General features: G+C 33.5%; 3 protein-coding genes across 3 annotated transcripts; 2 read left to right on the forward strand and 1 right to left on the reverse strand.

Moving 5' to 3' along the window:
* Positions 1 to 3,563: 3,563 nt before the first annotated feature.
* Positions 3,564 to 3,902, reverse strand: LOTGIDRAFT_110783 (hypothetical protein; the record flags this gene model as incomplete). The annotated part of the gene is made up of 1 exon (XM_009048122.1): positions 3,564 to 3,902. A coding segment is annotated over one exon (339 nt), but the record flags the coding sequence as incomplete, so codon positions are not given.
* An 8,864-nt stretch (positions 3,903 to 12,766) lies between these two features.
* Positions 12,767 to 13,459, forward strand: LOTGIDRAFT_96643 (hypothetical protein; the record flags this gene model as incomplete). The annotated part of the gene is made up of 2 exons (XM_009048123.1): positions 12,767 to 13,202; positions 13,317 to 13,459. Coding segments are annotated over 2 exons (579 nt in total), but the record flags the coding sequence as incomplete, so codon positions are not given.
* Positions 13,460 to 13,555: 96 nt separating this feature from the next.
* Positions 13,556 to 13,759, forward strand: LOTGIDRAFT_68084 (hypothetical protein; the record flags this gene model as incomplete). Its single annotated transcript, XM_009048124.1, has 1 exon — positions 13,556 to 13,759. A coding segment is annotated over one exon (204 nt), but the record flags the coding sequence as incomplete, so codon positions are not given.
* Between the last annotated feature and the right edge of the window lie 638 nt (positions 13,760 to 14,397).

A 14,397-nucleotide genomic window follows, 5' to 3' on the forward strand; every position in this document is an offset into this window, starting at 1 on the left:
TGAAGACCCATTATAATATGTCAGGCTATAATTCCAATAGCAATTGTCTCTCAAACTGTTTAAATAAGGCAGAATTTCTATTTCCGAAACGAGATAGCCGATTTGTTTATTTACCGTTTTCAGATTATTAGATCATCGCTTGTTAACAAGGCTTATTATATCAACAATAGTTGAGGAATCGAAGTCCCATTCAATATCACTGCTTTAAACAAAAGATCTTTTCTATTTTGAAGGGTAATTTGTTGAGTGTAATATTAGTTTTAGTTACAATCACCTGAGAAAGGTCTTTATGTTGTAAAGGGTCTTGTTTATTGATCTTCTAGGAACAATTTTCATCACAGATTCACTTAATATGACTAACTTTTATTTCTCGTCTGCTTTCTACTTCCGGTATATTGTTCTCGAATTGATCACGTAATGCGTGAGATATGAGACGTCGGCCATTGAAGAGTGTCGTAATTTCCGTTAAGGGCTGATAAATAGTTATTTGCTTCTATTAAATGACAGTCAGAATGGCACATGCGGGCATCATCGTCATACAAACACACAAAAGATCTTTTGAAATGAAATTTCTAAATATTTGACAGATTTCTTTAGGATAGAGTCAGGCGCCATTGTTCCGTTGAAGTGTCTGTAAAATGGATTTGAGCACTCGTTAAGTTCAGCTTAGGATTTATCGCCAATTTCTTTAGGCGGTAATTTTGATTCAATTAGCCAAGATTTCTATAAATAGATGACGATGCCAGTGTCTGCAATGGTTTGGCAAACATTAACCATTATTGCGTTTTTTAAATTTATTAATTCACTGATTAAATTTAAGGTTTAATGTAAGGAGTTAAAAGATTGTATTGTTTTAAGGGGTGGTGCTGACATGTCATGTTCAGAGCATCAAGATGACAATTGACATGTATAAGTTGGCGATTAATAATATTACAAATGATAATATAATAAATACAGAACAAAACAGCATGCTTTCCAATCTCTGTACATCCCACAATGATAATCTGAGATAAGCTTTTTATTTTACAGACAGGAAAATGACACTGACGCCGAGCACATCACGACCGGGATAGGGTTTAACTCTAAGAAACCATGGAAAGGCTATTTTCATCAATTTAAGTAAGGTTTAAAATGATAATATGACATTCATCCGAAGAAGGATTTTAAAAACTGATAATATTTTTATGATATCAAATATTTTCCTTGACGCCAATTTCAATATCATAAAATAATTTCAGATATCCCCGACTCCACTTTCTTTTACAGATGTGATGTAATTGTATAGCTGTTTTGTTAACAGATCACTGAATAAAGTTGTGGTTTTCAAATCGTCGTAAGTCGATGTAAGTTTAGTGGTGGAGCCAGGTTTACGTCCGTGAGGGGGCACGATATCTTAAATTGCCCGAATCTTTTACCTAGTTATTTTTGCCCGAAAAACTTGCTTTTGGGGCTGCGCGAGTGAATCCTACTTTATTCGTTAAATTTCGCAAGGATATAATATATACATGCAAGGTAATGTTGTTATTGGGAGGGCCTTATAGAGTCATACAAGTTGTGCTAGCGAAAGGTTGACCATTGGCATTTGTCGTTCTCATTTGTATATGCCCACATGAAATAGGGGGATATATCGGCGTCCCATGTCCGTCCGTTGGACACAATTTTTGACGGAGTTTAAATATTTAGCTCGTTAACACTAAAAGGCACGATTCTTGCCAAATTGCCAAACTTGTAATATTGTTTAGTATTACCCCTAAAAGTACAAAAGATGATTGCTACTGTACTGCCAAATATTTTTATTCAAAATCAAAGCTTCTAGTGGGCGTATATTACCTTGCCTGGCAAGTTATCCTTGTTTTTGTTGTTTTTGTAGGCTACAATCTTTGATGACTGAAAACGAACTAAACTCGTTAGTTGTGAGGAGAAGTGTTGAAAAATCGAAAAGCAATTCAGAAAAATAACACTTTTGATATAGATCAAATGTTAATAGTCACAAGAGAACACAACTATGATCTTTGTAAACTAATTAATAATTCTGCAATCTGGAAAACAGTGCAAACTAATATCTAACTCTTCAATATTTCCTGATTAAAGTTACATTAGGTCTTTTAACACTTGACATGAACATGACATGCCCGACTGCTATCTAGTAGTTAATCCGTCCTAAAGTCGCCTAAGATCTTTCATCATAATTCAACTTTTCAATCTCACATTAGGCTGATCTTTGGACACCCTTCATCTTGTTATACTGGGGCAGATGTTCCGAGGGTTGGGATCGACGACCTACTGCCGTTTCGTCGCCATGAGCTGCATTAAGACACGCGAATGCCACGCGACACCCTCTAGGGTGAGAGAGAGATGCACATCAGTGACAATAAAAGTTGAGTTTTAAATCGATAAGAGAATAATAGAAGACCCTAGATGTTTATCATCAATAGTAGGACCTTTCTCAAAATTTTAATGGCTTTATGTTTCATTCTTTACAAATTTCACGTTCTCAAAATAAAACTAGAATAGTTAACTTTAAGTTTTGAATTAATGAATTTTACAAAAATATTTTTGTTTCGGTTTGAATAAATGCATAACTACTTTTCTTATTATTCTGATATATTATAGTATGCCAATATCCTTTCACCCAGCATTGCCAACACTATTGTGTATGGAAAAACCTCACAATTTTTCTAATGCAATATTTGTTCAAGTTATATGGACAAGTTGACTAAGCTAAGATGAAGGTAGTTGGGATTTATAAAGTGTATTCACATATTTTGTTTTTCTTTTTTTTTTTTGTTCAGTACCTTGTTAGTACAAAAGAGGTCCTGTTTGTGAAAATACCGGAAACATAAAAATTTGTCCCACAAACCATTTACTATTTAATGCAATATTGGTATAACGCAAGATGATGGAATTGAAGAAGGTTTCAGATTTCAGTAATTTTCTATATAGGAACGTACAACTAGTCCTAAGATATTTAATACTAAAAACTTTTATAACCTATAAGTAAGATTTTTAGGGATGTGAAAATTATAAATGTTTTTGCAAGAATCACGATACATATATATAGGTATGTGAAATTTTACTAATCTTTGAGTAAGAATCTGAATAATATGTATCTTTCGTTATCTCTGTGTATGATTCTCAATACGTATTTGAAAAATAGCTTTGGTAATCTTTCAGTAAGAATCTCGATATGTATGTGAAAATTTGGTAATCTTTCATTAAGAATCGCGATATGTATGTGAAAATTTAGTAATCTTTCAGTAAGAATCGCGATATGTATGTGAAACTTTGGTAATCTTTCGGTAAGAATGTTAATACGTTGTCAAACATTAATAATCTTTGAGTAATAATCGCGATCTGTATGTGAAATTTAGTAATTATATTGGTGAAACCTCGATATGAATTTAAAACTTAACTTATCCTTCAGTAGAATTTCGATATGTTTTTGATACTTTACTAATCTTTCAGTAAGAATTCGATAAATGTGAACATTTTACTAATCCTTTGGTAAGAGTCTCGATATTTATGTGAAATGTAAGAAGCATAATGTGTATGTGAAACTTTACTTATCTTTCAGTTCGAATTTCGATATTTATGTGAAACTTATCTAATTTTACAGTCAGAATCTCGATATGTAGGTGAAATTTTACTAATCTTACAGTCAGATTCTCGATATGTATTTGAAACTTAATTAATCTTACAGTAAGAAGCACGATATGTTTGTGAAACTGAAGTAATGTTTCAGAGAGAATTTCGATATTTTTCTGAAACTTAACTAATCTTACAGTTAGATTCTCGATATGTAGGTGAAACTTAACTAATCTTACAGTCAGATTCTCGATATGTATTTGAAGATTAATTAATCTTACACTCAGAAGCACGATATGTTTGTGAAACTGGAGTAATCTTTCAGTCAGAATTTCGATATATGTGAAACTTAACCAGTCTTTCAGTAAGCATCACGATATGTATGTGAAACGTTACTAATCCTTCAGCCTTCGATTGGCGTAAAAAATGGCCTACCTGTCCCTTAAACTAATCTTACAGTCAGAGTCTCGATATGCGTGTGAACATTTACTTATCTTTCAGTAAGAGTCCTGATATGTGTGAAATGTTACGAAATTTTCAGTCAGAATCTCGATATATATGTAAAACTTAACAAATCTTACAGTGAGAATTTCGATATGTATGAGAAACTTCAGTAATCTTTCAGGAATCTCGATATGTGCCAAACGTTACTAATCCTTTAGTAAGAATCTCGATATGTATGTGAAACTATGCTAATCTTTAAGAAAGAATCTCGATACGTATATGAAATTGTATTAATCACGATATGTTAGGTATGTTACACTTAAGTAATCTTTTGGGTACGATTGTCGACTGGTAAGTGGAACTTAACTAACCTGTCAGTAAGATTAAAAGATTAAAAAGGTATCTTCTTATGTTTGTAAGTAATTATTTTTATTGGAAACCTTTCATGAACAACACTGCAGTTTGGTTCAATAAGCAAATAAAAGTAATAGGTTTGTATTTGTAACTCAATTTACTATCAAATGAATGATTAAGTTTGTCAATTGGACTATCGGGAATAAAAAGAAATCGTAATATTTCATAGAATGGTATCGTGGTTGTTTTATGATTTTTTTGTTAGAATGTTTAAATTAATATTATTATTTTATTACTATTTCCCTTTCGAGGGGTCTAATAGGAATCGCATCTTCTAATAGAATAAAGATTTCATTGTTTCACTTAGTTTCTTTGATGTGCCGTCATAAATAGAATAATCGTAGAGTAAATTGCTGGAATCTTGACAGTTTCATGCGACAATGTCCAATAATAACCGGGGTGTTAACCGTTCTTCCATCACACCATATTAGGTTAAAATTACTTCAGATATTATTTGACGCGATTTAATCATTCGCTATTATTCTGACTAATTCCTCAACGCCGCCGCCTAATTCTTTTATGAATGGAACCGAAAATCAATGACGTCATTTACGCTTGTTCTTTGATTCATTCCAGTACCACTCGTCACCAAATAATGTGTGACATCATCGTTCCATATGCCACGTGGTCTGATTCATAATATTCTTTGATGAATGTCATTGTTTTCCCGCCAAATTCCATAAAAGGAAATGATGGTTCAGAATGTAGAGAAATGGTTATTCCAGCCGATGGAATTCAGATGAGTAACACTCATTTTTTGTGATGGGAAATATTTGAGCTAACTTAAATAACCAAAAAATATTACGGATGTTCAGGTTTCATAAGGATTTTCCAGAAATTTTAATACTATAAAGTTTTTGGAACTTGATTGTAATGAAAATATCAATATATATACTATATCATAACTACAGATTTCCACTGTGTGTCGACTTACAAAATTTTTCTTTTCTATATAAACAAGTACTCGTAAAAAATTGTTCAAGGGGCATTAACCATTAAAAGATATTAGATGTATTTTTTCTGTGGTGAAAACATAAAAAGTAACATAAAATTATTTTGGAATGGAAAATACTCGTACTCCAACAATCACATGTTGATAAGCCTACAATTGACTTTCTAAGTGTCTAGTTGTGGTATAGAACGTTCGCTATGGATGAACGATCTCAGCTTTGAAAAAGGCAAGTCATTTACCAGGCGGGACAAAGAATTCAAAAGACACAGCTGAGATGTTGCGCATGCGCACACCACTTCTGGGCACACGCTGGATGTCGTAAACTAACAAAAGAAGGTTTTATGAATGGGGTATAATTTTTTCGTGTATAGCATAGTTTAAGTGTCTTTCCAACGATATTTAAAAGAAAATTATCGCCATTCTAAGCTTGTATGTTGAGGATTTTATTGTTCAGTAGTTTCAAGTATTTGAGTCGCGTGTGGCTTTTATTATCATTTTTAAATCATTGTTGCTGTTAAACCATGGTTAAACTTTCTACATGTTCATTTCTGAACTCCCCACATCCTGATCTGAAACAAACTTCAATATAGGCCTAGGTCAGACATAATCTATTTGTCAGGTTATATAAAGTGATGCATAATGTTGAATTGTAATAAGACAATTAACTTGTTTTCTAAAGGAAATATAAGAAGCTAGAAATGCTGTCTGTAGTAGAGTCTCTCCAAATTTTCTTTAATTTTGAGCTTGATCCCATTATCTACCGTGTCAATGGTGAGGCAGGGCATGCATCACTTAATATCAGTCTGTAACTTAGTAAGTCTACTCTGTAACTGGATGAGTTATATTTCAATTACATTTTGAAAAACTATATGATACGCCAAGAGAGAATTTAATCATCAGTGTCCATGATACAAGTATTAACTATTTTTCTTTTTATACATTGCATACTCATGCTGTGTAGAAATACCTATTTTGTCGGTGATTGTTATTCTGGATGATTTGTCTTGCAAAGTACGAAACAGTCAAGTGATCTGCACCAATGTCGCTATGTAAACTTACGCCTCCACTAATGGTCGTAATATAAAGCTTCATGCACGTCTTCAGTCCTGTAAAACCGTTAATCAAAGAGTTTTGTAATGTAGGAATGAGTATTACAGTAAATTAATTAGACATGTTTATTGGTATTAGTATTATATTATATAAATATGGTATATTATATAAGTAAATAATAACGGAATTTGATATGACATTTCTGTATAGTAATCAGTTTCTAGTTAACTGTTATTAGGACTGTATTGTTAGTCTGTAATTACTTTTCATACCTATTTTATCAGTATATAGACTTGTCAAATAATTTAAGGCTATTATTGTATTTCCATGTCAAATAGCTTGATAAACATTTTTCAACAAAATTTTTTAAAATGAATCAACCTTTCAATTTTTATGATTCATTTTCATAATATGACAAGTGTATATTATATGGATTTAAAATAAATGTATGTACATGTAATAAAATGCATCTACGAAAGGGTGCGTTCTCAGGTCGACCTTACAGTTTATACATAATTATAGTTCTACTGATGTTGCCCATGTAAGAAACAGATAAGAGGTGGTATCCCTGTCGGAAACAGCTCTACTGGTATTGCCCTTGTAAGAAGCAGAAAACTTGTGGTATCCCTGTCGGAAAAAGCTCTATGCGGTGTTGCCCTTGTAAGAAACATATTACTGGTGGTACCCCTGTCGGAAACTGCTGTATTGGTGTTGTCCTTGTAAGAAGCAGATAACTGGTGGTATCCCTGTCAGAAACAGCTCTACTGGCATTGCCCTTGTAAGAAACAGATTACTGGTGCATGGTACCCCTGTCGGAAACAGCTCTACTGGTATTGCCCTTGTAAGAAACAGATTACTGGTGGTACCCCTGTCGGAAACTGCCGTACTAGTGTCGTCCTTGTAAGAAGCAGATAACTGGTGGTATCCCTGTCGGAAACAGCTCTACTGGCATTGCCCTTGTAAGAAACAGACTACTGGTGGTACCCCTGTCGGAAACAGCTCTACTGGTATTGCCCTTGTAAGAAAAAGATTACTGGTGGTACCCCTGCCGGAAACAGCTCTACTGGCATTGTCCTTGTACGAAACAGATTACTGGTGGTACCCTGTCGGAAACAGCTCTACTGGCATTGTCCTTGTACGAAACAGATTACTGGTGGCACCCCTGTCGGAAACAGCTCTACTGGTATTGTCCTTGTAAGAAGCAGATTACTGGTGGTACCCCTGTCGGAAACAGCTCTACTGGCAGCCCTTGTAAGAAACATTACTGGTGGTACCCCTGTCGGAAACAGCTCTACTGGTATTGCCCTTGTAAGAAGCAGATAACTGGTGGTACCCCTGTCTTAAATAGCTCTACAGGTATTGCCCCTATTAGAAACAAAATACTGCTGGTACCCCTGTCGGAAACAGCTCTTGTACGAAGCAGATTACTGGTGTTGCTCAGGTTGGAAATATAGATCTGTCATATGTAAGGTAATTAAAATCTGCGTATTTTTGTTGTACGTATTTTTGTTGTACGTATTTTTGGTCACTAAGATCATCTGAATGTTAACGTGTATTGGTTATTAAAGTATTGATATACTGGTGCTGTATGTTCTTTATTTATATCATCAGATTATGTTTAGTATGTCAGATCTTCTGATCCAGGCTGCTTATTCTAGAAATGAACTTAGCGCTATGATGTCCAAAGGTCTTAACTTCTAACACAGTTTCTGGGATATCCTAATGCTAAGATCGCTTCGAGAAAACAGGACCAGATCAGTTGCGGCTGGTGATACCATGCAGTCAGTTCTTATTAATATCTGTAGTTGCTTCTCGACTTATGGACTTCAATGCGTGACTGTTATTGTGATTTGAGCATAGAGTTTCCCTAACGTATTTCATCTAAAATCCCCTACATGATTTTATGAAAGGTATTTAATACAAATATAAAGCACTGTATTTCTTTGACTTATACATTGAGATAATCTTCGAGTGCGTCGTAATGTCTGTAGCCTATAGACATTTACTTTGGTTACACAAATAGTTCAAAATGTAAAATCTCAACAGAAATCAGATAAATTCATTAATCTTCTATAATAATTCTATTGATTAGTATATTATAAGAGGGATGTATAAAAAGTTATATGTCTATTAACAAAACAAATAATGCTTATGATCTTTAGTGGCCGTGACAACGTAACAAAACAAATTCAGCTGCATTGCCATTAATATTCTATGTGGAGGGTCTACAGTAAAATGTTTGGGAGTGAATTTCTCAATTTGATTCTGATAGTTCTGTTCTCAAGGTAAGAGTAGACTTTACTACTGGCCCTCGTTTCTATGATCAATGGACGTACTACCTGACACGCGCTCTTTAGCTGTATTTACAGGTATTCTTCGAAACCTTCCACATCCTGTTACTCCGATTCCACTTTAATTAATTTTCTCCAGAAACACTGATTCCATAGACTTTCAGGAAACATTTTGTTTTTGCCTTGAGCTGTTATAGTACATAACATTACCGGTATGTTTGTTTGTGGTTATTTGGTGCAAAAATTCCATGATATAAAGAAATATGGGAATCAAGTATAAAATAAACACTTCTATTCAATCCAATTATTTCTTCTATTGACATGTATTATTTCTTTTTATTTATTTTAACATAACCACTTTAAACAAAGAGCTAAAATATCGAACGATAAACATCTTTGAGAGTACGCGGCTTTCAGATAATTACAGAACGTTTGTCCCTTTAGACCTCTTAAAATGTGTAATTTTAAAGGTATATAATCTATCATAATTTAAGCATCATTTCCTATGTACGTATTAGCATTATGTAGTTTGAAGGTACATGTGTATCGCTCTCTCTTTTTCTGAATATAAATTCTATTATAGAATTTTTAGCATGATATTTTTACCGGCAATGTTCATTTTTATTTCCTAAGCATAGTTATAACATTTTTCTTGGTATAACTTTTGATTTAATAGGATGTAGAAAAACATTTTGAATTTATTGAATTCAATTCCAATGTTTTGTTCTATATTCTTAGTAATAATTTGACCTAATAAAAACTACAACAATGCCACCACGAGAAATAGTTTTTAAATTAAGAAGAAATAACCGTCAACCCAGGTGGAAAGAGAAACAACAATAACTTATCGATACGTCTTTTCATCTTATCGACAAAAATCGACCCGTTTCAGACATTTTCTAAACTCACGTGCACCTGCGTGGTACCTTTTCTTCTCATTTTCACGTTCAGCTGTATGCAAATGAGCCCACGCGCCAACCAAAGGAATATGATCATATTAAGAACGTTTTCAACCTTCAACATAAAAGATTCCGAAATAGTTGACTATGAAATTTGCAAATTTTGCTAACAAAGAAACATCAGATATGAAATGAGTAAAGTCTTTTGTTGTCGAATCATTCATAAAAAATATCAAATTATTGAATTGTATATTGGGTTATTTTTTATTATCAAAATCCAAATGAATCTTTTTTCTTTATCAAATTAACATTTTTTCAAAAGCCAACAATTAAGATTATTTGAACTGAAAAAAATACTTTGATGTCCCCGATTTCGATAGATGTTCAATTTTAATGAATTTTTTTCTGATTTTTAAATTGCTTTGTTTAGAGCATCGTTACTTAATGTTTTATCCGATGCACATGATAACATTTTATTTAGCAATTAAAGAAAATTTCATATAGCAATTTAAAATCAACGTTGAAAATTCATTTGAGGTTTTTGTTAAAATGTTTATAGTTCATGTGCGTTTATCATCTAACAGTTGAATAAGAGTAGAAAGGTGCCAGTGTTCATCAAAATTTCCCCTTTTTGCACATGTCATAATGCACTCGTTCGTCTTCAAATAGTTTTATGTCGGACGTCAGTCATTTCATCTATAATATATCCGTTTGTTTTCTCAAGTGTAATAATATCATTCCGACATGATATTTAGTTCAGAAATAGTATCTTTGATAATTTGTGCTTTCAAAAATGCATATTTCTATAATGCAAAGAAAGTTTAAAAACTTTTCAGTAATGTGCCTATCTCTCTGCTTCAAATCACGAGTCAAAAAAGCAGAGTTCAAGTCATGTTAATGCACCAAGTATTTTTTGTGAAAAAATTAATGCAATACAATTTCAATGATTTACCTTAAATAATTTACAACTTGTCTCTGATGGTTCAAAGCCTTTTAACAATGGCTTATTTGTGATTTAGATATCAATAATACATCAACTAAATAAAGTTTAAATATCTCTACACAACATATGTCTGATGGAATTTGATTTAATTTATTAATAATATTAATAAATAGGGCAGCTTTAATAATTGTGAAAAAAAACTTTGAAAAGTTTTAATTGTCATATAAATATCACAAGAATTGCTTTATGGCAATGTAAATACTTCAAGGATGCATTACAAGAACGTTTAATATTTGGACAGAGTGTAAATTCATATATCATAACAGAGATTAATGTGTTTAACACTCATTCAAAATTTCATCCGTGAAATATAACAGATGTAAATTCCCGTAAAGATACTTTTCTGTTATTGTAACAAATTGCGAGTATAAATTCCTATAACATAAATAAAACAATACATTTCTGTCGTTATAACAGGTATTGCAATTCTTGGCAGTTATTATAACAGAGAATACGAGTATAAATTCCCGTAAAATACATGTTTGTTAATGATAACAGAGATTACGAGTATAAATTCCAGTAAACAATATTCATGATTATTAATTACTGCAAAGCAGAAGAGAATTCTACAGATATCTCGCCATTTTATTATACTGATAATCAATATACCAGATAACTGTACACACTATATTTTATTAACAATCATCTCAATATTCAATCTGACACTTTTCATTTTCCAATATCCAGATGTTAAATTCCCTTAATAGTCTCGCCTAGACTCAACCCTTACATGCATATTAAATCTCAAATAATAACAATAAACGTGTAGATCAAAGAAAATGAAGGATTAGCCGCGGCCAGATTCCATGCTATAATTCAAACCGAATTGGGTTAATTTAGTTTAATAGGCTAATAGGGAAATTCTATTTACGCTCAACGTTTTGTCTCTATAACAGTAAATTTCATGCTTTCGTTTTATTTCTGCGTCTAATTAGTGGAGCATGTGAAAATTACATCACTAGTAGCATCCTCGGCTTTCTTTTATGTATTGTTACATTCATTTATTTTTAACACCTATTGTATGGAGATCAAAATTACAGCGAACCGTTAATGGCAACAGAATCACAAGTTAGAATAACGGATTCTCTTGATTAAAGACAAAGACTAGTGTTTCTCCAGGAATCATAACTCATTCCTCTATCCTAACAATTAAAACTCAATAATTCCTTCCACAAATCGGGCGTTTGGTTTTTCTTATCGTCTTAAAATAAACGAGTTCTGCTTCAATGACAAACAGCTCATGTAGCGCGGGAAACAAAGGACTTGAAACTTGGTAGAGGACGGGTGACAAGGGAGGGGCTTGTCGCGTGCCATATGCATATGAATGAGAAAGGCACGCGCGTATGAGTATATAAGCAGTGATTACCATGTGATTTCTCGGATCCACCGTATCTATCAAACAAGAGGCTATGTTCAATACGACATTATATTATTTCTGTAGTGATTTTATTTGGAGACAATTTTATGTTATCGATGTGACAGTATTTGGACTTAGATGAACACGTTGAGTTTTAACTTTATAGGTGATTGTAGCCTCCCGGTGTGATCTCGATTTTAGTTTTCGATGTAGTAACTTTTCGACTGTTGCATTTGAGTTCCCGACTTTGTGTTCCTGTATGTCTGTGAATTTTTTACCCTTTGACATTTAGTTTCCCGAACCTACAGTGCCTTGAGAGGACTACGGTCCACTAGAGTGGCTAAGCCAATAGTGCCTTAAAGATTTCAGAAAGTGGTCATCATGCCGAGAGGATTTTTAGTGAAACGATTTAAACAATCGTCAGCAGTGTCTTATAGAGAGAGGAGGATGATCGATGATGATCGAAGTGACAGTGGATCAGAACATGAGTATAACTATACCAGTTTTGGTTCTCCAGACTCAGGTTACTCTGCTAGTCCAACAGCCACCACTTTCCGTGAGAAAGAATTCCATCCAGATAAATTGAATAACAATGTATTGTTATTACCTTCCAGTATAGCTACCACCCATGCCAACCTTAATTTATTACACTTACCACCGCTTCCATCACCAGTTTATTATACGGCTTTTGATAAACTCAATCTGTGTGGTGGAGAATCACCTTATACCACCAAAACATCAACCACCCACAGCGAAACAGAAAGTTTACCATCACCAGTCCAGCATAGTCCAAGTAGAAAACGTCCCAGTGAGCCAGAGAAGAAGAATGTGGTGTGCAAGAAGTCCAAAGCAATCAGAAAGATAAACTTTGACTTGGATACGACGTCACCTGTATCAGGAACTATCATTAAAGACTTTTCGGATAGTGAAGACGAAGGGCGTGTTGTTTGTGGTGATATAGAACCTAGTTTTAATTTGGTAGAAGTTACACCTGAAGCTAGAGCTGAATTAGAACGAATTGAAAACAGAATTGGTGATTATATTTGCCAACTGTGTAAGGAGTATTATGAAGATGCTTTCCAGCTTGCTCAACATCGATGTTCCCGTATTGTTCACGTTGAATACCGATGTCCAGAGTGTGACAAAGTTTTTAACTGCCCTGCCAATTTAGCATCACACAGACGATGGCACAAACCTAAACCTAATAGTGCTAAACCACCTATTCCACCAAGAATTCTTCCCGGAACTGACCCTAAAATTACTTCACAAAATAACTCATATATTGGACAAACATTAAATTATAATATGAACGATAATTCAGAATCTATCAATAACAATAACAATAGTGCTATTGATTTAAGAACAACACAATCAGATGATGGACATTTTGATTGTCAGACTTGTGGGAAAAAGTTTAAAAGACCAGCATATTTAAAGAAACACATGTTAACGCATGTAAATGACGTTTCGTCACCATGTCAGTTCTGTGGAAAAGTTTTCTTCAATGAGACAGTTCGTGCAAAACATGAAGCTCAACACGGTGTTCGAAATTCCGAATTTGTATGTAACGTTTGTGATCTTTCCTTTTCCAGTAAAGGAACTTTGGATAAACATTCCCGAATCCACAATAAAAATAACTTTCCGTGTAGATTTTGCCCCAGTTCATTTTACAGCTCACCCGGTTTAACCCGCCACATTAATAAATGTCATCCCTCCGAGAACAGACAAGTGATATTGTTACAAATACCTGTGTCCAGACCATGTTAATACTACGAGTGCCTGTGTTCTGTAACAATTACTACTGAACGGTATGTTATAAACTTAATTGTGCTTTACATGTTGCGTCCTATTTATTAATTGCCTTTATATAATATTATATTTACTAAGCGTCCAAATATATTTTTATGGCAACTAATATTGAAACAAAGCCTTTCTGTACAGAAATATATTTTGATGATAATTTTATGTCTAATTGCATTGTTATTTCCAAAGATTGCCTTAAAATGTTAAAACATGTATTTTTATTGACCAGTTTTACTATTTTGGAAATATTTAACACAACAGACGGGATTCTTTCAACAAATTCTCTTGAGTCATGCTAATTTATTTAATTAAACAGTTAGTCATAAACTGCCTTAGTCTAGGAACTTGTCATTCCGTCAATCAAAAATCCCTTTATATTAAAATCTATAGACCTAATCTTTTGTCAAAAATTAAATTCCCTCGAAGTGGGCGTGAGCTAGTTCATGGGCGGGACTAGAAATCAATCAAAGCCCGAATGTGTCACGCCCATGTCAACAAAGGGATTTCAATGTTACCGTGCCTTAAAGATTCTTTGTTAATATACATGATTATGGTTTTTAAATTTCCAGATTTAGGTAATTGTATGTACGTTGTTTTGT

The sequence above is a fragment of the Lottia gigantea genome, assembly GCF_000327385.1.
Source record: "Lottia gigantea unplaced genomic scaffold LOTGIsca_12, whole genome shotgun sequence".
NCBI lineage: Eukaryota > Metazoa > Mollusca > Gastropoda > Lottiidae > Lottia > Lottia gigantea.